This window comes from Oxyura jamaicensis, chromosome 1 (genome assembly GCF_011077185.1).
Source record: "Oxyura jamaicensis isolate SHBP4307 breed ruddy duck chromosome 1, BPBGC_Ojam_1.0, whole genome shotgun sequence".
Classification (NCBI taxonomy): domain Eukaryota; kingdom Metazoa; phylum Chordata; class Aves; order Anseriformes; family Anatidae; genus Oxyura; species Oxyura jamaicensis.
In genome coordinates, this window is record NC_048893.1 from 43037810 (window position 1) to 43061100 (window position 23291).

At 43.8% G+C, this 23291-nt stretch overlaps 1 protein-coding gene across 5 annotated transcripts in view; it reads left to right on the plus strand.

The window, feature by feature from the left end:
• The window catches only part of GRIN2B (glutamate ionotropic receptor NMDA type subunit 2B), a 216909-nt gene that overhangs the window by 21311 nt on the left and 172307 nt on the right, over nucleotides 1-23291 (plus strand). For 4 of the 5 annotated variants that reach the window (XM_035335522.1, XM_035335550.1, XM_035335531.1 and 1 more), the window contains exon 3: nucleotides 13890-14318. In XM_035335522.1, coding sequence (XP_035191413.1) covers nucleotides 13908-14318 — 411 coding nt within the window. In that variant the 5' untranslated portion in view covers nucleotides 13890-13907. Of the gene's footprint in view, nucleotides 1-13889; nucleotides 14319-23291 lie in introns of those variants that run through there. The other variant, XM_035335558.1, reaches the window with a different exon arrangement.

The window sequence follows — 23291 nt, forward strand, 5'->3', positions numbered from 1 at the left end:
GGTGGCCTAGAAGGGATTCTTGAAACATGGATGAGCACCAGCACTGGCAGTGGTTCTGAGATGATACTGGGGTGGAGAGGGTAAAGTCTGGCCTAGTGAGCTCCATGGGCTGGTACTCTGCATGTCTTCTGCTGCAGAGCCTTCTCTAGCACTTGCTCTTCACCCACTGCTTGAAGTGTTTTAATGCTGTTCAGATGGCTTGACTCATGATTCTGCTCCCTTCACCGGTACATGCATCTTTTTCTCTGCTCTTGCTACAAAGCATGCTCCCTGTCTGAACGTGTCTTTGTAGCCCAGGGTTGTTGGTACACTCAGAAGCCCTGTAGAGAAGGTGTGTGGTTCTCACTGCCTCTGTGTGATTGCTGCTCTGTACCCCCTGCCTTCTCACACGGGTACCCAGCCGTGACTGCTCCAGCAGTCCTGCACTGCCAGTCCAGGAGACATTTATTGGTGATGGGGCCAGATTTTCCAGGATGGCTTCTCCCCCCCACCATGACCAGTTTCCAGCTATCTGGTGAAGCATCGTCCTCTTCACATTTCTGTTGGCATGGGATGTGTTCTCTGTTTGTGCCACCATTACTGTTGCACCAGTGTGCACCTGAGGGTGTGAGGGAGATGACTGTCACCTTGTGACCTCTCTGAAGGGATGGCTGGGGAGGTGCGTTGCTCTGAAAGCTGACAAAATGGGATGTGTGTGCATGTTTATGAGATAATTTTTGCTTATGAGAGAAGTGGTGGTCCTTCATGTAGAAGGAAGAGGAGATTGGGCGCATCAGGCCAGAGTGGCTGGATAAGATGGCTCTTCTTTGTTCTGCTGCAAGTCACTGAAGCCTTTCTGGCTGGGAGTCTGGGATGGGAGATGATTTCAAGCAGCGACATGAGCTCTTGGAAAGATGCTTCAACAAGGAAGAGTGAAAGACCTGTGAATTCTGTAAAGTGTAATAATTATTGATGGGCAAAATAGCCTGCTTCATTTCTCGTTTTATTTCCTCCCCCTTTTTTTTTTTCTTTCCTCCTCATTGCTCTGGGCCTCTCCAGTCCATTCCCCTGCATCTGGTGGCTTATTTCCCTACAGATGTCATCTTGGCAGTAACTCATGCCTGAGCACCTCCCTTGGGGAGTTTGTGCACTGCCTGAGTGCTTTTCTTTCCCTAATGTCAGGCCACCTGTTTATTTTTTTTTTCCCTGTATGTATGTATACTTTTAGACCATTGCTCTTCATAAATAAATAAAAATTGTAGCAGTGGGGGAACCTGTAAGGCAGATGGATCTGGAGAAGGTGGTCCCTTAGCCACATGGCAGAGCAGCCTGGGTACATGATTTGGCCAGAGGGGCTGCACAGCTTGCCCACCAGCTCACCTCAGCTCTGGGGCCAGGGGCTCAGCCATGGTCTGGTATATCCTTTGATCTCTTTAGTTAGGAAAGGAGTGATAAATGCGTGCTGCATTTAGTCTTGTTAAAATATTCCCAGCCTCTGGATGGGGCGGTGACAGGGCTGTGTGAGGAGTTTGGTCAGGGAGGGGTATAGGATCCCAGAAGTCTTACAGACTCAGAATATAAAGCACAAACCAGAGGAAAGGCATAATGGAGAACCCAGGGGCAATGCAGTCAGGTGTTAATGCATAGGTGGCTTGTTTGTTGCAGTTTCTTTCTCTCCCTAGATGAAAATCCTGTGGAACGATAGGTCCCTTCCAGTGCCTCACAAAGGTGTTAAAACCCATGTAAGTGGTTTTAAAACACTGCCACATCAGGTCATGGGCTTCAAATCCCTTTGGCACAGGGGTGCATGGAAATAGTGCAAAAATGTCCATGAATTTTATTCTACTTGGACATCTTTACACTTATAAATGCATGCACCTGCATGGAAAAACACCTTCTGGTTTGGAGGAGAGCTCTTGCTGCAGTGTCTTTCTTATGGGACACCAGAGCAGGAACTATCAAGGAGAGGCATGCAGGAAGCCAGCACAGCATCCAAGGACTGATTCTATTTTTTTCCCCATTTCGTGGGATTTTGAGATACTTGTCTGTAAGTACAAGGGGGTTTGTCTTGGTTTTCTCCAGTGTGCATGTACCTGGTCGTTGCTGGTCTTGCTGTATTTAGTGAGAGCCATGTTGTGACTGTGCTGGGCTGCAGCTCAGCACTGTGGCCTGGATGACCTGGTGTGCTTTCCCCACAATATTGTAGGGGCCGGGTGGTATTTGCAGCCTGTAATCTTTGGCTGCCCAGGATGCCAATATTGGTATTTTCATATACAAACAAGGATGAGTCCTACCTAAAAGCTGCGGCCTGTTGCTGACTGAATGCTTAAACTTGACTCTTGTATGGTGCTACAACCTTGGGTTTGTGCAAAAGCCCCTCATGAGATGGCTGGCATCTCGGTGCTGATCCAGTGCTTCAGGAGGGGCAGTGTGAAAACAGCTTTGCCACCGTATCCATTAAATCCGCACCTCTTCGCTGAGTGGTGCCTCTGTCCCTGCTCCCGAAATAACTCTTAAGAGGGAGAGCAGCTGCTCTGTGTCAGGGCCTGACCCCCAGCATGGCAGCAAGGTTTGGGTTTTTCTCTCTAGGAAGCTGTTTTTCCACAAGGACCGGCCTGGATGTAAAAGGGATGCAATTGAATGTTGTCTCCACCAAACCTGTTGGTTTCCTCTCCTGGCTCCCTGGGCTTCATAGGGTTTGCAGCTGTGGGGTGCTTTCACTTATGGCCTGGTCTGAAGCTGTAGGTCCTTTGAATTACATCTGAGGACTTCTTTATGAATCTCAGATTTCTGGGACCTCTGATGTTTTAGCCCTGGCCAGGTCTCTGAGTCTCCAGCTTTGCTGGTGTAAGACCAGGATTTTTCTTTAGGAGGAGATCGGAGTTCCCAGGACTTTCCAGCCATACTATACAAGCTGGGTGACTCTGCTCTGGTACCTTCCCCAGGTCTGTTAAACCCAGGTTCTGAGGGTCTCCACTTCTGAGACCCCCAGCAAAGAGATCTTGTACTTTGAGTTTCTGTAAGTGAATTAAGACTGAGCTGGGCCCTACGATTCCACAGTCCAGGAGCTGCTGGAACCAGACTCCTTGGATCCATGGCAGGCCCCCAGGGCAGATCTGTTGATGAAACAGGTGTCCAGGTTTGGATTAAAAGTGCCAGAAGAATGGCACCTGGTGCCACAAAGAGCTGCATCTCCAGACCATACACCAGAGACTGGCTACCAACTGCAGCTCTGCTTTGCCCTCCAAAGCTCTGCTTAGCTCTTGCTCTTCCTTGCCTGGACGGGAAGCTGCTTTGGAGTAGGTGAAAATACATCATGAGTTGAGATATTTTCATGAGAACAGGCTTAACAAACTGGCGTTTGCTGACAATGTGTTGTTTCCTCAGAAACCACTGATCAGCAGTATTTTGCAGTTTGAGTTAATGTGGCAAAGTCGATATTGAGTATCAAGGGTTTTGCTTGGAAACCAATAACTATTTATGGTATTACAGCAATTCCTTTCTCTCTGCTCCAAGCTAAACTAGGATTTATTGTCCTGAAGATCTTGGACAGACAGGTTTTAATACACTCTCTTGGGATCCTGTGAGTAATGTTGGGTATGATCTCACAAGAAGACATTGCTGCCTTCAGGGAAGTGCAATGGAAAGCAATAATAATAATCTCAACTCCTGTAGTTTCTATCACTTGAGAGCCAAAAGCACTTTAAATACAATAAATAATTAAACCTTCTAGCTCTGTGAAGCAGAGAAGATGCATCTCTGTCTTTCTGATGAGGAGACTAAGGCAAAGGGTGAGGAAGAAAACAATGGTGTTTACACTTTCAAAAAATGCTTATTGATATTTGGATGGTTGTGTAAGGGATTAGAACCAGCCTTCACTTGTTGTGGTTTGTTCCCTCCATGCTTTTAAGATTTAAAATCAGATATCTAATAGTGTGAATGCAAGTGAGCTAAGAGGTACCATGGATGGATCAAGAATATAGCAGTGCTTAGAGCGAGGAATGGAGTGACTGGAGCCATGGAGGACAAAATATGGATTAGAGATAAGTGATGGATGGATGCAGAAAGCTGAGTAGGATAATAGACTTGGGCATGCATTGTAGACTGAAGGAAGTTTATGGGGATATTGAAATTCTGGATTTTCTTTTATACTTAAGCCCCTTTATGGTGTTCTAAAGGTGTAACCTGACCTTAAAGCATAAGTAACTCCCAGCTATACTTTTTCATGGGATGAATTTTTATTTACTGACAGTGTATTCTTTACTGTGACTGTTACTTGGTTTTGGAGGTTGTTCCTTCTTGCTCTTTCTGTCAATTTTTTTTTCCTGCTCCAATTGTAACCTATAGTAACTTATGTGTAAAAAGATGTGGCCCAAAGGAGTGGAGCTGCACCTTGAGGAAGCTGGTGATGGAGCTGGGCTGGGAGGAGGAATTTGCAGGTACATCCTTGTAGGCTTTGTGGAGGAATGAATAGCTAGGTGAGCTGCTGGGGAAAGGGGGCTGAAGCAGCCAGCATGAATGAATATGACAAGCTGGAGAAAAGAGAGGAGAGGAATCTGGTGAGAAAAGATGCATGGAAAGGGCATTCAGCTCGGCTAAATCTAAACTGTTTTATTGTGCTGGATTGGGCCTTCCCATCCCTGCAGCATCAACAGTCAGTGACGAGCCGTGGTCCAGATGTGGCTTTTCTTGTATAAGTTTCTGTCACTGCAACTCCATAAATATGATGGACTGCTGAGCAGAGGGAGAGGTCAGCAACTGCTGGGCTGGGTTCCTCCAGCCAGGAAAGCTTTCTGGATGCTATTGATTGAAGGTCTCTGTAAGATGAATTGGCCATGACCTGTCATACAATCGCAGGCGCTGCATGGTCTAGTGCACAGCACTAATGTAGTGTGAAAACATACTGTATCCAGTGGCTTGATGGCCAGTGCCTTACTGGACATTGAACTGAGAGAGAGAAATACAAGGAAAGGAGAGACTATGGGGTGGGAAAAATGAAGGGGGAAAGAAGGAACAGGAAAAGGAGAAGGAAAATGAGGACACACAAAAAAACACCTGACTTGCAATTGTCAATTCCACTTTCATCCTGACTTTAGTATTTATTTGTAAGGATCAACTTTTTCTAAAGGGATTAGTGATTTTTAAGATACTGCTGGGTTGGGAACGAAAACTCCAAGCATCTTGCATGGCATTCTTTTTGGTGTCACACATTGTGTTTCCCCTGTTACTTCGCCTGGGTAGATTTTGTTTCGCTTTTCTTAAAGTAGCGATAAGAACAGAAAAACTCTTTACTGAGAATCAGAATAAGGAAAAGGGAAGACATGACTTTGCCAAGGGATAGGCAATTATAAAGAAGCAGACCTGAGAACAAAGTTATCTGAGTACTCATCCATCCTTTCTAGTGGCCTCACCAGAGCCAGCTCTCAACCACTTTTGGCTCTGATTGCTGTGGTTTACCTTTTTGTCCCTCTCAACTTCCAATTAATTTCCTGGCTCATTTCACGAGCAAGGTTGACCTTATTGCAGGGTCACTTAGTGACAAAACCCTACTTTCCACAGTGCTGCATACCAGTGTAAATCAAGAGGCCATGAAGCTCCTGAGAGATGCTGGCAGTTTGCGAAACACTGACCAGTGCCCATCAGTGTTTAGCACTGTGGCTTTGCCCTGGACCAGCTCACAAAACATAATTCCCACTCTATGTCCCTCTGCATTCATGTAGCAGCTTCTTTGACCCTCTCACATCTTGATGTTTCAGGCCTCAACCGCCTTTTCTGCTGTTTCTGCTGTCTATGACACCTTTGAGGGCCCGATCAGGTCTGGTGAGCTCAGGCACTCTGCTTAAGGCTGTTTAAGATTTGCTACCATGGTGCTACAAGCAGCAGAGACAGTGCCAGGAGTTTCTCCTAGATTGCCCTTGCTGCATGGTCTTCACGCACCCATGAAGATCTTTTCTAAGAGACAGGCTGGTTAATGCTTTAAAGCTTTGCCCAATGTCATACATTATATCTGAGGAGATTGTCAGCACACTAGATGGCTGTATCCAAAGTAGAGATGAAGTTTAAGGCTGTATCCCTCTGGTTTAGATGTCCTTCTGGGGATTCTTAGTATGAAAGACAAGGAATCACTTGATTTGCCTTAAAAAAAAAAAAAAAAAAACCTATATATTATTTCCTACTTATTTCATGTTTTAAGAAACCTTTGTGATTTAGCTTTTACAGTGTTTATATGTGGCATAAAAGGACAAAGGACATCAAGAGACGGTCTTAAGTAGTCAATGGGATTTCAGCTTTGGCATGGTGTTTGGCAGCTGCCTTCAGCAGACAGAGCAGCCTTCACCTGCCTGCTCTGTGTATTTTGTCTTTAAGAAAATAACTCAGGGAATGAACAGGGACTGAATGCAGTGCCTGAGAGATCCTGGGGAATGGAAAGTATTTCAATCCTTGATAGTAAACACTTTTTCTACTAAACTTCTTGAAATTCAGTGTCACAATCTGCCAATGTACATAAAATGTGGAGTTTGTTGGAAAACCTCAAATTAACATGGCAAGTAATCAGAAGTGCAGAGGATATGTTTCTCCAAACCATCTAACTAAAGTTAAAGGTGTGTTTTTTTGATGGTTATTAATGGATTGGAGTTATTTAAATCCCTAGCTTTTGGAAATCCTAGACTTTAATGTACTCAGATTGTTAATATGCTGTTGATTTCTGCTTGGAAATGAAAAGTTGAAGCAGAGAATCAAGGAAGGAAGGGATTGCAGCATGGACCACCAACTTGCTCCAGTTGGATTTATTTAGAAAAACTGGTGTTCTGGGTGCGGCATTCTGCTGTATGTTTAAACCCAACTTTCCTCAGTCCTGCGTGCCAGGAGGTAAAGCTGCTTTTAACCATGCTGAAATCCCTTTGGAGGAGCTGCGCACACAGAGATGCATCCCTTGCTTTGGATGATTTGCTCTGAGCCTGAGATGGGGCAGGCAATGGTCAGAAGTGGGAAACTGCATGGTGAAGAGACCTCTTGAAAGCCTTGAAACCCCTGTTTGAACTGGAGCGTGCATGGAGCGGCATCTGACCCCTCCAGGCGGTGAGGACACTTCCTCCCCTCTGGCAGGGGGGCTGATCTTGTCCCTCTAAACTTGTCCAAGCAGGGTGCTGGGGGTGAGAGCCTGGCAGGGGAGCAATGGCTCCAGCCTGGCTCTGCCAGCCAGGCTTGTGGAGAGTGATGGCCGTGCCAAGCCTCTCTGCCCTGGCATTTAGAAATTGGCACTGGGCAATGCCAGACTGACCTGCTGTCTCTCTTAATGGCTTTTGTGTGTTACACCGGCTCCTGCTGCTCTGCACTTGTATGCCAGGCTGGGGAAGCAGGTCAGGCTCACTCCTGCTCTCCCTGGCCTGGCTGCTACCTTCCTCCTCCCTCCCTCATCCTGCTGAGGGCCCGAGGGGCTTAGCTTAAGAGGGACATGAACACAGCTGAACTTCTGCTGCAGCAGAGGAAAGTCCCAAGGGGTGATCAGATAACCATCTTACAAGCGTTTTCAGGGTGGAAATGGTGAGTCAAGAGGGAGAAATTGTTTAGGCTGAATGAAGGAGATATTATTGAAGTAACAGGATAGCTGAGCAAAGGGAAAATTTAGGCTGAGTTTAGAGAAACACTTCTAAATGTGATCCTTGGAGTCATCTTCTAGTGGTGGTAATCCTATTGTTTGAGTTGTTTCAGGGCAGGTAGTGTGCTAAAGCAGATGCTGCAGACAGTGATACTGAAGTGACTGGGGGAAGGGCAAGACTATTAAGCAAAGGATTTTCACGTGTAATTTCTCTGAATTACTTGATGTTGGACTTAACAGAAGCTCGGAGGCTGTGGCTGTATCAGCTATCCCCATGATATGTAAAATATGTGGGTGGGAGGAAGTGGGAAGGACACTGGGAATTTACCCTTGGGCAAGCTTACAATAATGAGACACAGTTCTTAATCTGTTGGGAATGATTTGGGTCTAATTGATGATCAAAGTGTTCCTTGTACCGCCTCAAGTGTAGGGAGGGAACTACTCCTTTATGTGGGGCAGGAAAAGGGGAAGTGCTTTTTGGACCTTATCCTTGGATAGACCTGTTGAATGGATAGACTTAAACAGAAGCTATCTAGGCTTTGGAGATGGGGAGGAGTAAATATGCGATCTATGGGATGAATCTGACACTACCTAGGCCAGGGAGGAGTTTGTACCTGGTTTAATAAAGAACAAACAGGTTAAAAGAAAATAAACTGTGAATAGAACTGAGCCTACATACCACTTTCCTCCTGGGGGGATGGCAAGGGAGTTCAGTAAGTCGCTATAATGAACCCTTCTGGTCCAGGTGCTGCATTGCTCTTTCATTCATCGTTGGACATGGAACTTTCTGATACCTGTAGACTACCCTGCATTCCTGCTCTGAACATGCAGATATTTTCCTGCAGTGTCATTCATTCTGTTTATCAGTACCTGGAGTGTGCAGGTGCTTCCAGGATACATCCTTTGTGCCCCAGATTCATTCTCGTCTTTGTCTCTGTTTACAAAGTTCCTGGAACAACAGGGACACGAGCCAGAAGATTTATGCACACTTATGTCACCTACCTGGTGAGCAGTAATATGTGGCACAGCAGCGCAGGAGCTGTCAGTGTACAAATAGCCTGGGCTGAAGCTGTGGTAGGACAATGCAGCATTAGGAAGGGAGGAGTGCTTCTTCAGAGGTAGACTGCATGCAGTGTGTTTGGAGTGGGGAGGTGGCATTAACCTTAAGAATGGGACACTGTCCTCAGTTGAAATTGGATTGCCAAAAATCAGTGAGTTGGAGAAGGGTTTGATTTACAGCCTTACACCCCAGCTTTTAGGAGTAACAGTTTATGGGGCTTAAATCAGTCCTGCACCTTTCTTCTCATGGGTCTTCTCAGCTCCTGCAGTTTACCTGTAAGGCAGGTAGCAGACCAAAACCGCAGTCTTCTGTAGTTAATTAACATAGAAGTGGTGCTCTCTGGTCCAAACATACAGGTATTTTCTTGCCGGACAACCCAGTAGCTTGTCTAGTGCAATGTTACGGCTCCTAGTGTGCTGTGCTGTTCCCTGGTGGTGTGTTAGATACAAGGCACAAAACACCTGCCAGCTTTCTAGAGTATCTCACAGCTGAGGTGGATTTCTTCTTACCACCAATGAGGGCTGGAAACATGAGGGTTGGTTTCTGATTCATTGTTCAACAATGCTCAAACTGTCTCCAGTAACACTAGAGATCATAGGACATCTGTAGGTAGTAGCTGAGTCATGGGTGATGGTAAATATCGGAATTGGGCTAGTGATCAGGGAAGGGTAGGGTTGAGAATTAGCATTATGGTTGGTACAGATGCAAAACTAGCTGTTGAATTCAGTTTCTATGGCTTGAAGTCCTCTAACTGTGACCTCATTAGAGCTCCAAGCGGGCAGAGTCTAGAAAGCACTTTGGTATGAACCTCCCCATGGCTTCACAGGGAAGGCTGGAAGTTGTAGGTGATGCTCTTCCTCCAGTGTAAAGCCCATTTCCCTACAAAGTTCCCTTCACACTGCTGATGCTGTTCAGCCTCCTATCTCATCCATCATCTTCCTCCATATTAGGAAAGTTTCTTTTAAGGCAGTTTTTAGCCTGAGACCACAGTATTACAGAACTTCCTTTCTTTTTGCTATATTTAGCTTGGGAGTGGGGTTCTGGGGCCTGCAAATACCCTCACGAGGGGCCATTGCATGTTGTTGCCCATATGGCAAAGCCGCAGTGGGTGGAGGCACCAGCATCAACACACAACAGGACTGACCCCAAGCTCCTGGGACCAGCCCACCTTCTGCTTCAGTTTCTTTATCCCACCTAAAGATCATCTCGCCTTGCTGTACGCTGAGCAGCACTTTATTTACAGTTTGCCTGGCTGAATGCACAGTGACCTATTTGTGTACTTTCGGTATTTTGAAATATAGTCCAGAAATATCTCTAAATGCTGAGCTGTATTTTTGCCTGTGCAGCCTAATAATTTTCTATTAATACTTATCTTAGATATGATCCACATAAAATGCAGTGTCAAATAAGGTTCTGATGATATTTTAAAGCAATCTAACCTTTGGTCCTGGCCAAATTCCAATTCGAATAATTACTGTCTGACTACCTACATTACTCTTGCATTTTCAATTGGGGAAAGTTAACTCTCCCTCCTCATTTTAACAGGGATTGTGTAACGCTGCTCTGCAGCATTAAGTAGATGCTGCATTCCTCTATAGTGGTGGATGTGTTTTATTGGTAAGTAAAATGAGATTATAGAGGTATAATGGTTTTACAGGCATGTTTATACCTAAATATAGATATGTCTGTAAAACCACTTTGTCTAATATCCCTGACATATATTGTATACCAGGGAGTAAGGGAGAGTATAATAGTATGGAATAACATGTGAAAGATGCTGCTGGCCAGACTGGAGTTTAGGAATTGCTGAATTGTTTTGGAGTGGCAAAAGCACAGAAAAGCCTTCCAGACACTATGCTGCCCCACATCACCAGCAAGGGAAGAAACTACTCATGTAAAATATTTTGTCATAAAACATCCTAGCACATTTTCAAAGTCGTTCTTGACTGGTGAAATTAGAGTCTAGGAATAGACTTGAAACAACTAAGGGCAATTTTCCTGTTTTACAACTGCAACCTTGTCACGTGCTTATGAATTTCTCTATGTGAATTTGCAAATGCTCACTGGAAAGAAGAAGACAGCCCTCAAGGAGGGTCCCTATAGTGCCTCCAGTGTTTCCTTGTTTGGGTGTCTCAAACATTTGCACTTAAACATTGCCAAAATTAATGGATAAAACTTGTTACCGTGTATGCTAAAAGACCTTTTCACAGTAGTTATGGGGTCACTTTAATCTTACAATAAGACTGTGGTTGTGTACGCCTTCGCTTTATTAGCATACATTCAAAAAGGGCTGACAGCGAGCCAGACCAGAGGAGGAAGGAGAGGTGGGGTTGGTGCCAGGATGCCCATTCCTATCTCCAACAGCCTGCACTTGAGCAGTGCAACTCTGTGCTGTGAACCTGCTGCTGCCTTGTGGGAGTGTGCTGGGGCTGACTGGTGGAGCTAATGGGGTACCACCAGCCCTGTTTTGGGTGTGATTTATTGGCATTCTGCCTTGTCACATCCCTGCATCCTGTCCTGCCAGGGGGCCCAGTCTGGACCAGGTACCTGTAATTACTGCAGACAGATGCTGGCTCCTGGCATGTGGGCCATCTGTGTTCCTCAAACATGTAGTGAGCGTGACAGAGAACTTATATGTGAGCAAGAGACAGATGAAAAGTGCCTTGGGTGGTTGGGTGGACACAGGCATCTCTCTACCTGCTCTTGGAGGGAGCTCATGGCCAAGATTCCAAACTGGAGGGAGATACCAGGTCAGCTGTGGAGGCACTGATGACCTCTTCAGATTAGATTTTTCCTAGGCCTGGCTGCTCCCTGTGTCTCTGGCTGAAGGCTGAATATCTTGTGCTTTACAGGGAACTCCATCATCTTGTATTGAAGAGATCTGTCTGGGGGGCACATCCCCTGAGCCAGACATGCAGTAGGTTGGCACTTAAGTGCTCTTCAGGATCTATGTTCTCATCTGCTGGCCATTGAAGGTAGATGCTAGACATTTATTGGCTTTGGTGCAAGTGAAGAGAAGGGAACGGGTTTCTTGGCCAGCATTTTTCCCTGTGGGAAAAGTCTGTATTCGGGTGTGAAAGCAGACAGCTGCCTCATTTGCCTGCATAGCTCCTGCATTGCTGCTCTCTGAGCTCTGTGTTGGAAGGCGCTGTAAAGTATTCCTGGTGGGAGAGGGGCTAGGAAAAATCTACACTCTGCTCCCTGGGCATCACAGCTAGCCATTGCCTAACCAAGCGTAATATACAGTGTGAGACTCTGCAGAGAGATCGCAGGAGACATATTTTAAAGAGAGCAAATATAACATTAAAGGGACTGAGCAAGAGAGTGAGAGACAGGGAGCATATAGAGTGCATTAAAGTTAATAAAGCATTGCAGGAGTGGGGACTGCATTTCACTGTGAAGGAATCTAATTTAGTGACTCGTAATTGGAGGATAACAGTCCTGCTGGAATGAAGTTAGCTGTTCATTTTGCCAAACTCTTGAAGTCCCTTGGTTCTTGTGAGCATCTCTCAGAAAGTGGATCCGTCAGAGTTTAGAATCGATTGCTGCTTTGTACCCGTGGTTCCTTTCAGCCTCCTAAGTGGATTTGGTTCCTCCAGTGCATATTTATTATCTATTTTATTATGTGGGTATTTATCTGGTAATAATGCAGGATACGTTCCCTCTGCTTAGCATGGCAATGAGGGAGCAGGCACTGAGCCTCTGTGTTCTCCTGGGCAGGGCATGATGGAGTCCCCTGTGCCCTCTCTCTGGGGGTGACTGGCATTCAGTGGGGTTGTTGGATGGACTTCCAACTTCCCCCCAAAATCCTGCTGTTTTTGTCCCTGCTGCTTCAGCCTTCTATCCACTTGACAGAGAGACGTGCAGCAGTGAAGGGTATGGAAGGTTCCAGCTTCTTGGTCCCCAGGATTAGAGGGTCAGTGATGTACTGCAAAGAAATACAGGGCAGATATGTTTATTTTAAGTGTACCTGGCTGTTCATGACCAGATTTACGGGCATGAAGAGCTGATAGAAAGTCTTTTCTAGTTTGAAATGCCTGGCATCTACCTGCGACAGCAAAGTGGCCCTGGATGGGCGTGCTGAGCAGTGCTGCCTCTCACAGGAATGGCCACTGCTCCTGGTCTGGGGACAAAAACAGAGGACTTCGATAATGCTTACTTCTCATAGATGCTGCAAGTATTAATTCATTAGTGTCTGTGAAGTGCCTTGAGGATGAAAAGAGCTGTGGAAATGTGAGGTATTATTAAAACAAGACTGAGTAAAGAAAGAGCTAGGAACAATCCCACAGGGAGCTGTCCTGCTCAGGCAGGGGCTGGAGAGATGACCTCATTGGGTTTTTCCATTTCTGCTGTTGTGATCACAAAATAAAGTGGACGTGTTCAGGGAGAAGATTCCTGTAACATCCCTGGCTGTGGTAGCTGATGGTGAACCTTATGAGCTCTGTGGGTTTTTCTCCTTTTTAGCAAAAATACTTGGTACGTGGGTCTTGAAGGGAATGTCTTCCCCATGTTACACTGGTCCATTTTTAGCTATGACCATTAGGAAATCTTGTGTTCCTGGCATTTTAAAAATAAATGGATGTTGTGTTGGTGAAAGGCATATGACTGACAAACTACTACGGACTGGAGCAGTGTGTATATTCTTTTAGTAGGAAGGCTGTATGCAATGCATACACAGAGTAACTTACGCCCACATCTGTCTAATGGCCTTGACAATTGTCCTAGATTTATTATAGAGGCACTGTGCTGAGGAAGTAAAAGGGTGTCCTGTCTGCCTGGTCCCTTCAGCCTCTGCTATACCTCCAGCTGAAGGCCAAACCGATCACAAGCATCAATAATTCCTTTGTGTTGAGGGCAAGTACTTAGACATGGGCTTGACATAAGCAATTAGTTTCACGAAGACAGCTGAACAGCTGTCAAAGGACAATTCTCAATCAGTTTTGTCGTTGGTCTCAGTGTGACATGGGACCTGAGAGATGACATGATCCCATCTTCTGCTGACAGCTGTTCTTTGAGGTGACTCCAAACTCTGAGGTAGAGACTGGGACTCAGTTTGAGTTCCTCTGACTATTTAATAGAGTCCTGAATGCAGCTGAAGGACTGGACATTGAGCAAGAAGGGTTGGTGGGAGGATGGCAGCGGCTGAGGAGAATCGATTGATCTGCCTGAAAGGGTTGAGTGCATGATTGATTTATCAATTAATCACTTTCTCTCACTTTCCCCCCTTCCTTTTATTTCTTCTTTGTTTAGGGAGTGTAAGAGCTGAAGATGAGGCCCAGGGTGGAGTGCTACTCTCCAAAGTTTTGGCTGGTGCTGGCAGTCCTCGTGACAACAGGGAGCGGGGCCCATGCACAGAAAAGCCACCCGAGCATTGGCATTGCAGTCATCCTGGTGGGGACCTCAGACGAAGTGGCCATCAAAGATGCACACGAGAAAGATGACTTCCATCACCTCTCAGTGGTGCCCCGGGTGGAGCTGGTGGCCATGAATGAGACAGATCCCAAGAGCATCATCACCCGCATCTGTGACCTCATGTCAGATCGGAAGATTCAAGGGGTGGTATTTGCTGATGACACAGACCAGGAAGCCATTGCTCAGATCCTGGACTTCATCTCTGCCCAGACTCTCACTCCCATCCTGGGCATCCATGGAGGCTCCTCTATGATCATGGCAGATAAGGTAAATTTGAACTTTCTTCTGTCGTAAACCTGCAGATTGAAACTTAAAACAGAGAGAACTATCTGAGTCTGTGATCCTCAGGTGGAGCCTCCTGGGGCCAAAGGGCTGGGGGATTAGAGAGACTCAGATTCAAAGAGAGATTAAAAGAGCTAACTGTGTGTAGCACTGCTGAGAAGAGCCTATTAATCATGTGGAATTATCTGCAACAGAGGAAAAACCAAGGAGGGAAAGGAGCAGATAGAAGAGAGCTGCAAAAGAATGAGCTCTCTTCTTCCTTAAGAAGTGTAAAGAGCCTCTGACAATTCAGATTTTTTTTTTTAAGGTTTTATTTTTACCGGTGTTTTACCTTGGAAGTGCCAAGAATGCTAGCTTGGGTTTTCCCTGAACAGAGCTGGAGGACGTTGTGGCATTTTCAGAGATGCTTAATACAGCTCTTACATCTTAATTGAAAAATAATTGAATCTTTAATAAAGCTATCGTCTCTCAGAAGTGTTCATTAGCTCCTGAAGTTAAATAGGTGTTAGCTAACGCAAATAACTGGTTTGAACCAGTCCAGCTGTTTCCACTTTATTTTATTCCGTTATATCACTGACACTTCACTGTTTTCCCCAAGCCAAGCTAGTATTCTTGGCAGTTAACTGCACAGACAGGCCTTCCTGCCACTGCTTTGGAACATGGCAAGATGCAGAGAGCACTATCTTTGGCCAGCTGGTAACTATCAGCTTAGGAGAGCATGCATGGTGTACAGCTGGACCTGACAGAAATCTCAGCAGGAGGAGCAGGGGACCCAGAAATTCATGCCTGAGTGTGCATTGGGCCAGCCAGTGCAGCTGACAGTGGCCTCCGAGCTGCTGTGGGCTGGCTGGAATATCCAAGAGCTGCCCTCTTCCCTGCAGGCTTGGTGCAAGAAAGCCCCTTTATTGAGAAGAACTTCTTGACCACGCTTTCATAAAGAAACAATCTGGGGATCAAGCTGACAGTCTTTTCCTTTTGCAGGTCACTCTTCAGCAAATCTGAGAGATTTAACTAAGCAGAATCAGGTGTAATTGAGTGAAGGGGGGGAAGTAAGCTGGCCAATGTGGCAACTTTTCCTCAGAAAGAGATCTAATGGACTTGAGAAATCAGGCATTTTCTGTTCTATTTACCTTGTAAGTAACTAATTCAGTGTAGTTTATCATAGGTGAGTAGCTGGGAATAGGTTAATCACAAGATATTTTCTCACTCTTTTGACCAACTCTTCAGTTGCCAAATGTACATTTAATATGCAGGTTATTTTCTCAGATCAGTCTTTGAACTAAAGTAGGCATTGAGTAATAGAATCACAGGCATTTATTTCTCTGTCCTTCAGTAGTTACAGTCGTGATAAAGTCATTATGCCCCATTCTACCCGCAATGAGACTTTTATTTCTTTAGAAGAATTAGGCAACAACTCTGTGTCTCATTGCTCTCCTGCGTTGCATGGTTGTCAATGTCTGTGCAAGACAGGTCTAGAGTGTTAGTTTTAGTGCTGCATTTCATCCTTATGGTGGCATTTTATATCCTCTTTGAACAAGCATCAGTGTCTCTGTTGCCAGACATCCCAAGCACTGGGAAAAGTTCCTTGCGATTTTGAGCCTGGCAGGCCAAGTTCCGATTTCCGATTCCTGCAGTGTAAATCCAGCACAGCACCATCGCCTATGGTAGGATTAGATCAGATTTACGCCTCTGTAATTCAAAGAGGAATTTGGCCTATTGAACTTGGCAAAGATTTTTCTTTTTAATTCTCTCTCGTCTCTCCTTGGGAAGGTGGCATCTCGTGCGGCCACCCTGGGTATTCCACCAGCTTGCTTCTAAAGAGCTTTCTGGCAGGCAGGCAGCCCACTGGGAGCTCAAAGGTGAAGCCTTATAATTAGAGATCTTTGTTTTATCAAGATCCCTTTTTCATAGTTTTGCAGGCAGGAGAAGCAGGATACATACAAAGATCTGTGGCTTTAGGAAAGGCCAAGATTTCTTTTCAGCATAAATCGAAAAGGATGACCTTTAGAGCTTCTATTCACAGGTGCGTAATCTTTAATGGATAATATTTGTTTGATGAATTGAATTAAAATATGGTGGAGAGTAAATACATTGATATTCTCCTGAAAATGCTGAAGTCTGACTGGTAAGTCCTTAAAAATCTATTTTCCACAGAGGTCCTTGATAGAGGCTTTTCTTTTACTTACCCTTAGTCATGTAGTTTGCAAATGAGTTGTGTGGCTGGGGTTTCATCCTGTAAGCACACACTGCTTCTTTCAGCATCCCTTCAATGCTCACAGCAGTCAGCTGTGATCGAACTCACTCAGCACTTCACAGGTTCAAACCTGCACTTAGAGTTTTGTTGTGCTCCCTGTGTGTTTGCGATCAGTAGCACCAATGCGAACCTAAAGAAGAGTGCAAACCACTGACGCCTTCTCTGGTTAAAGCAAAAAATTCCTCAGTTGAACCACCTTCCCTGGAGGAGCATGATAAATTCAGTTTAACCTTCAATGAGGTTTTGATAAGTGTGTCTGTGAGGAAATTTGGGTCCATGTGTGAAATTAACTTCATAATGTTCTATAAAGCTGGTGAATTGAGACACGAAATGACAGGCAAAAAAAGAAAAAAAAAAAAGGTTTTCCAGCCTGAATTGATGCCCCCACCCCCCGATAGAAACATTGTACAATGTGCACCGTAGGCTGCCTTCATCTCCGTTAACATGCATCTGAAAGTTTGCTACCTGCTAGCTGTAGGTCTAGGCATCACACTGCATCAGTGGGGAAGGAGGCACCACCTGAGGACAGTTCATCCCCATGCACCTTGGAGTGCAATGAAATGTTTGTAGGGCAGTCCTATGTCTCCACACTGATTACTGAAGAAGGCTCTTGATGCTTCAAGTGAAGTGCCACAAATCTTGCCCTAGGTAACACATCAGGTGGAGGTATGCTGCTGAAAATGTAACATCTGGATTTCCTGATTGTTTTGTTCAAGTTTGTGCTCTTTAATATTGCATCTGATTAGACTTTGCAGACAATATTTAGATTTTCTGCTTTCCCTGTTTTTCCCCGAACAATAACTATATAGTCATTTGCATATGTTTTTGCTGTTTCTCTCCTCGGTGCTCATGTCTCTAATCCCACCTGTTCAGCTGTTACAAAGCGTTGCATTTAATCTGTCTAATTTGGCATCAGAAGAAATTGACCAGATGATGTGTGTACACTGAGATCTGGGTTTAGTTCCAGGAAACTGGTACAGCACAGACACCCTGTGCCGCACTTGAGTGCTGGAGAGACCACTTTACTGAGGGGGACTCTCCTCACCACTAGTTCAGTCCCTTTAGTTTCTGATGAGATTGCCAGCAGTGATGCCAAGCATTGGGAGCTGCAGCAGTCACATTGATGGGGCTGGATGGCTTGGAAGTGATGGCTGAGGGGGTTCAGTAGCCCCTATATTAGTTCCTCTCAGAGGAGCAAGTCCTGCAGTTGTGGGGCAGAGTGTAAGAATGGCTGCACAAATGAACATTTGAGTCCTACAAATAAACATTTATCTGGTCCTCGTCTTGGTGCTGACACCTTGAAAAGGAATTAGGACCACATGTCCAGAGGACCGCAAAGCACTTGTGGCCAGTGACATCTGTTCCCATTCCAGTTTTTAAAATTACTTTACTTCTCTCCCAAGTTTTTTTTAAAAGCAGAAATTCAGTCCTATCACTATATGGATGTAGATGGTTGATGAGGATGCTCTGTGTTAAGAGACTGGGAGGAAACCTTCAAGGCTGCAAATGCAGCTTCAGTTCAGATAAGCACTCAAACCAGTATCTTGTGTTTGCAGACCTGAGACTGGAAATCTGGGCTGGGCTTCTCTTCGTTATACTTTAAATATTGCCTTCTATCACTTCTTCCCAGAACTAGGAGGTAAAGGAGCAGCTGCAGAAAAGGAAATAATGTAAATTTATATGTATCTTAAAGGAAGAATAAATTGTTGTTCAGATTTAGGACACTTACTGTGTTGGAAGAGACTTAGATTCATGTCTAAAAAAATGACCACACCATGTGGCTGACTGGTATGTTTTGTAATGACAGACTCTTTTTCTTTTTAGTAAGAGGGAAAGTCAACTTGCTGATAATGAAAGTAGAAAGGGTAGTAACAGAAATTGTCTTGGGTTGCCTTATAGTATAGCTGGTGACCATCATTTTTGGCAGAAGTGTCTCTTTGCAGTTTTGCCTGGTTTCATTGCTTTACTAAAGCTGCTTGTCCTGTTCAGCTTTATAGTAACATAATGGTGCACAAGCAGCACCCAGGAAAATATTGGAAGAGGAGTGTGATTATATTTTCCTTTATCTTTGCGTCCCGTGCTACTTTCTCTGGGACTTGTTCACACAGGGTAGCCATGCTGATAGAAATAAAATGATAGGGAAGAATAATCTATGAAATAAGGCTATGCCTGTAATAAAATCTCTATAAAGGCTGTGTGAAACTAACCTGAAACCTAAAACCCTTGATCCTTTCTGGGCCAGGTTCTCCTTTCTTTTCTTACACAGCATAGAGCTGAATTTTCCACTACTTCCTTTACTACCTTGCATTTCCACCTCCCATTCACACCAAAGCTAGAACTTTTCCTCCAACTTGCCAGCCCTGCTTCATAAGTCCTTGTCCCCTTCCTTTTTTTTTTTTTTTTTTTTGTCAGGTTTCCAAGATTCCAAGATACACTCTCTCTGTTTCAGTGCTGAACTTTGAGGTGATTTTTCCATGCTTGGGCTATGCTGCTTTGGCAGTGGTGTTACTTGGCATTTCAGTGGGGAGCAAGCATGTTGAAACTTGGTCAATGGTGTACTGGGTCTGGCTGGGATGTTACCTTTCCCTGCAGCAGCCCAGACAGTGCCGCGCTCTGCACTTGTAGCTAGAACAGCAGTGGTATCACACCGGTGTTGTGTCTGCTGCTGAGCAGTGCTGGCACAGCATCAGGACTCTCTCTAACCCTCCTAGGGGGTGGGCAAAAAAAGTGAGAAAGAAACATCTCCAGGGCAGCTGACCTAAACCAACCAAAGGGATATTCCATGCCATATGGTGTCACACTCAGCAATAAAAGGGGGAAAAAGGAAGAAGAGGGGAGGGGTGGGCTCTCATTGCAAAAACGTCTGTCCTCCTCCCGAACACCGGCCACGTGCGTTGAGGCCCTGCTTCAAGGACATAGTCAAGCATCGCTCATTTGTGGGAATTAGAGAGTAATTTCTATCCTCTGCAGTTCCACATAGCCTTTACTTGTTTTGTTATTCCCTTTCCCCCTCCCTCTTTCCCTTTCCCTTTTTTCCCTTTAGTTGAATTATTTAATTAATAATATTTCCTTAATTTGTTTTTCCTTTAATTAAATTATCCTTATCTCAACCCGTGAGTTGTTCTTTCCTTTACTTCTTCCCCTCCTCATCTGAGGAGGGGGAGTGAGAGAGTGGTTGTGGTGTTCAGCTGCCTAGCACAGTAAAAATACCACAAATGGGTATAAAGCACTAGAGAAGGGATCTAGCTATAGGTCAGAGTGTAGCAAAATGATGCTGCAGGTAGAGGGAAGCCAAAACTAGTTGGATAAGCTGAGCACCTAGATATATGCTGAAAACCAGGACAAAGTCAAAGACACTGAGACAGTGCTGCTAAAAGCAGAACATCTGTAATTAAAAGGAAAGCGCTTTCACTCTCAGGTTTCCAAAGGTTAAATAATAGAGATGCATGGGGAATGCAAACCTCATTTTTCAGATGGAAATTTGATTCATTTCCATTAGGGATGACATCAGAACTTTTTAGAGCCTTTGTGTGAAAAATTCAGTAGAAAACAAAGAAAAAAAAAAAAAAAGGAAAAGTTCCTTTTGAATGGTTATATGAAAAGAAGTGAAATTCCAAACAAAATGATGCTTAGAAGGGAAGAAAGATGCATTTTGATCTGCAAATGTTGAAAGAGTACAATTCATTGTTGTTAGACTTATATCCCTTTTTTCCCCTCCAAAATGATGTGCAGTTGATATAAATTCACAAGACATTTTCATTTCTCTGAAAATGCATTTGATGATAGTAATAGCTTAAATGTTTCTTAGACTAATCTCGTGATTAGCAAAGATGAGTTTGATCTTAAAAAAATAAAAATCAGCAGTTCCCCTTCAAGCTTTTAGTATTTTTATTCAGGACACGATTAATCTACTTCTTTTCCTTTTGGTACTTTGTTTCCTCTTGCTGCCAAATGAAAGCTCTGTGTAGCTCACAAATAATGAACTAAATTTAATGTGTCCTCAAACTATAAATCTGCTGTAAAAACTGGAGAGGGAGAAAAAAGGTAGGTCACAGATATAGAGAATAAAAGCCTGTATTGTATGTCAGTGTTGCTTTTCTCTTGAGTATACACATGTAATCATAGGCCAGGTGGATCAGTAATTTATATTTGTGTGTGTGGAATCTACCCATATAAAAATATTTTTTTGTATAAAGAAATATAGGTAGCATTTTTCTGTGGAGTTTAATTACTATCTCAAACTTTCCCTAGAACATTTTCTATTATTTTACAAATAAATTGCAGCATTTAAAAAATCCCTCAGATATTAGGAAACCTGGAAATGAACTGTTAAGAGCTTTAGCCTCTCCCCAGGGCCATTAAATCCTTCAATGTTAACTCTCATTTCCTAAACAAGAGCTCGAGTATTCTTGTTAATATTATTTCAATTTAAAAATAAAAAAACTTTCAAATAAATGTATTGTTTCTTTCACTAAATATCACAGTACAATAGCATGTTTTCTAAATTCTTCAAGTTTCACTCTACTTTCTCTCCCACGTGCTTCATATGGGAATGCCATTTAAAGGCTTTCACTTGTTTGTGGAGTAGTGTTCTTGAGAGTCACAAGAGAAAAGTATGAAGTTTGATTTTTTTCTAAAAAAAAAAAAAAAAAAAGAAGAAGAAAGCCCACTTCTATTTTTATGTATGTATTAGGTACATATTTAGGGTAAACATAGCTTTCCCCTAGATATTCTTGTCTTTTTTTCCTTTCTAGTTGATGCACTTCATACCTGCCCTGAGCCTTGGACACCTGGAGCCTGAAGGCACCATCTTTGCTTGAATGGCACAAGGCTTCGGGAGGGGGAACTCTGGAGGAACCCCAGTGAGGCTCATGCTCTGCCAAATGGCAATGTGGAGCTTTTGAGCAGTGGCAGTGCTGGGACAGGAGTAGGATGCTGAATGTGAAGGAGCTTACAGGGGGGAGTCAATTCCTTCCCTTGGCAGAAGTTGTCCCAAACGATGTATGTCAAGCAAACCTGAAGTCTGATTCCTTTACATCAGACTTTTGTAGCTATTTATAAGCTATTTTATTTTGGGTCATATAATTCTTCTTCCAGGAGTAGTCAGCGTTAGTCTTCTCCTGTTGTTATAGTGATGTTTTCTTTTGAGTGTCAGAAGACCTTTCCTTGCCTAGCTCTGCATGCAACCCCTGCAACCTGCCTGGGGAAAAAGAAACTGTTAACTTCTTTCCTAGTAATGTTTAAATGAGGTGTTGTCATTGTCTACATGGAAATAGAAGTACTGAAATATCTGTGAGGAAAACGTTATTTCCCACCCAGCTTGGTCCTGGCAAGTAATAGGGCTTTTGTGGAAAAGTTCTTTCTTATTAGATTTCTAACCATGACTTTCATGCTGCTGGTGTTTGGGTAGATGTCCAAATCCGTGAGCACCTGTCCGCAGAAAATATGGGAGCTTGATGAGATCTTGACTCATCATTATTTGCAATTATTATTACTCTTTCTTCAAAATAGAAAAACAAAAACTAAAAAAAAAAACAAAACAAAACAAAACCATAAAAACCCCAAACAACACAAAAGTATTAAATCAATTTGTGCCATCCCCAGCTGGACAAGGAGATTAGTGTCTTCATTCTGGAGCAGGCAGTCCTTTATTACAACCCCAAGCAGTTACTTGTCTCACAAAATCTAAATTAATTACACTCAAATTGTCCCTACCCTAAACTGGCCTCAAAATGAAATTGAAAACGTGGAGTGTGAAATTGCCCAATGCTGCTGCTTTAGATCTGTGTATCATTCCCCTGTAACTGTGGGACAGGGAGAAACAATTCTTTTCAGGGAATCTCTTCTCTTTGCTTTTATTTGCTTCATTAACCAAGTTTGGAGGGGATGGATTATGAAGGAAGTTAAGGGAATTAAGTATACACAGGCTGGGGAAAAAACAGTACAGAAAATGATATTATTTTAGTCTGGGAGCCTGCTAAGAGTTTGGAGGGACTGATGTATGAAGAAAGACTGGAACAGCTATACGTGTATGTTGTAGATTGGCTGAACAATGAGTCAGGGTGTGATTTATATATGCAGTGAACAGAGAGAGACTAAAATTAGAGAAAAATTATACTTAGGTAGTTGCCAGAAGGAGAGACAGGATGAATTGAGAAAAGATATCATTTGTACGTGTATCGAGAAGGAAGTTCAGACACTGAGTTTTATTAGGATGTGTGGTGGTCTCCTTGTGGAAGAGTGTGGAAAGCATGTTGCTTCAGCTTTTTCAACCAGGTTTTCAGCCAGGACTGAACGAAGTGCTAGAGAATGTGTTATATGGCTAGAGAGGTGGTGGAGAAAGAAGGCAGCAAAGATCAGTTACAGGAAAACTTCTTATGAATCTAGGATCATGGGGCGTAGGGAAGAAAAAAAAGACTATATTAAATAAAATTTTGAAGGTGATTGGAAAAAAATATACCCCAAATACTCTATTGAGGTACTCTTTTTTTTTTTTCTGTGCTTTGGTAATAGCTTCTAGCTGTGTATCTATGAGGTTCCTGATAATAAATGTGTGTTTCAGGGGAAGGGGGGAAGAAGGAATGAAGGAGGTAGAGAGTCTAAAAGCAAGCAGGAAAAAAACAAAAGAACATACAATGAGGAGGACTGATCTAAGGGGTTCATTATGGCCAGCAGAATCAAATAAGTCCTGTAGACCAGAGTGC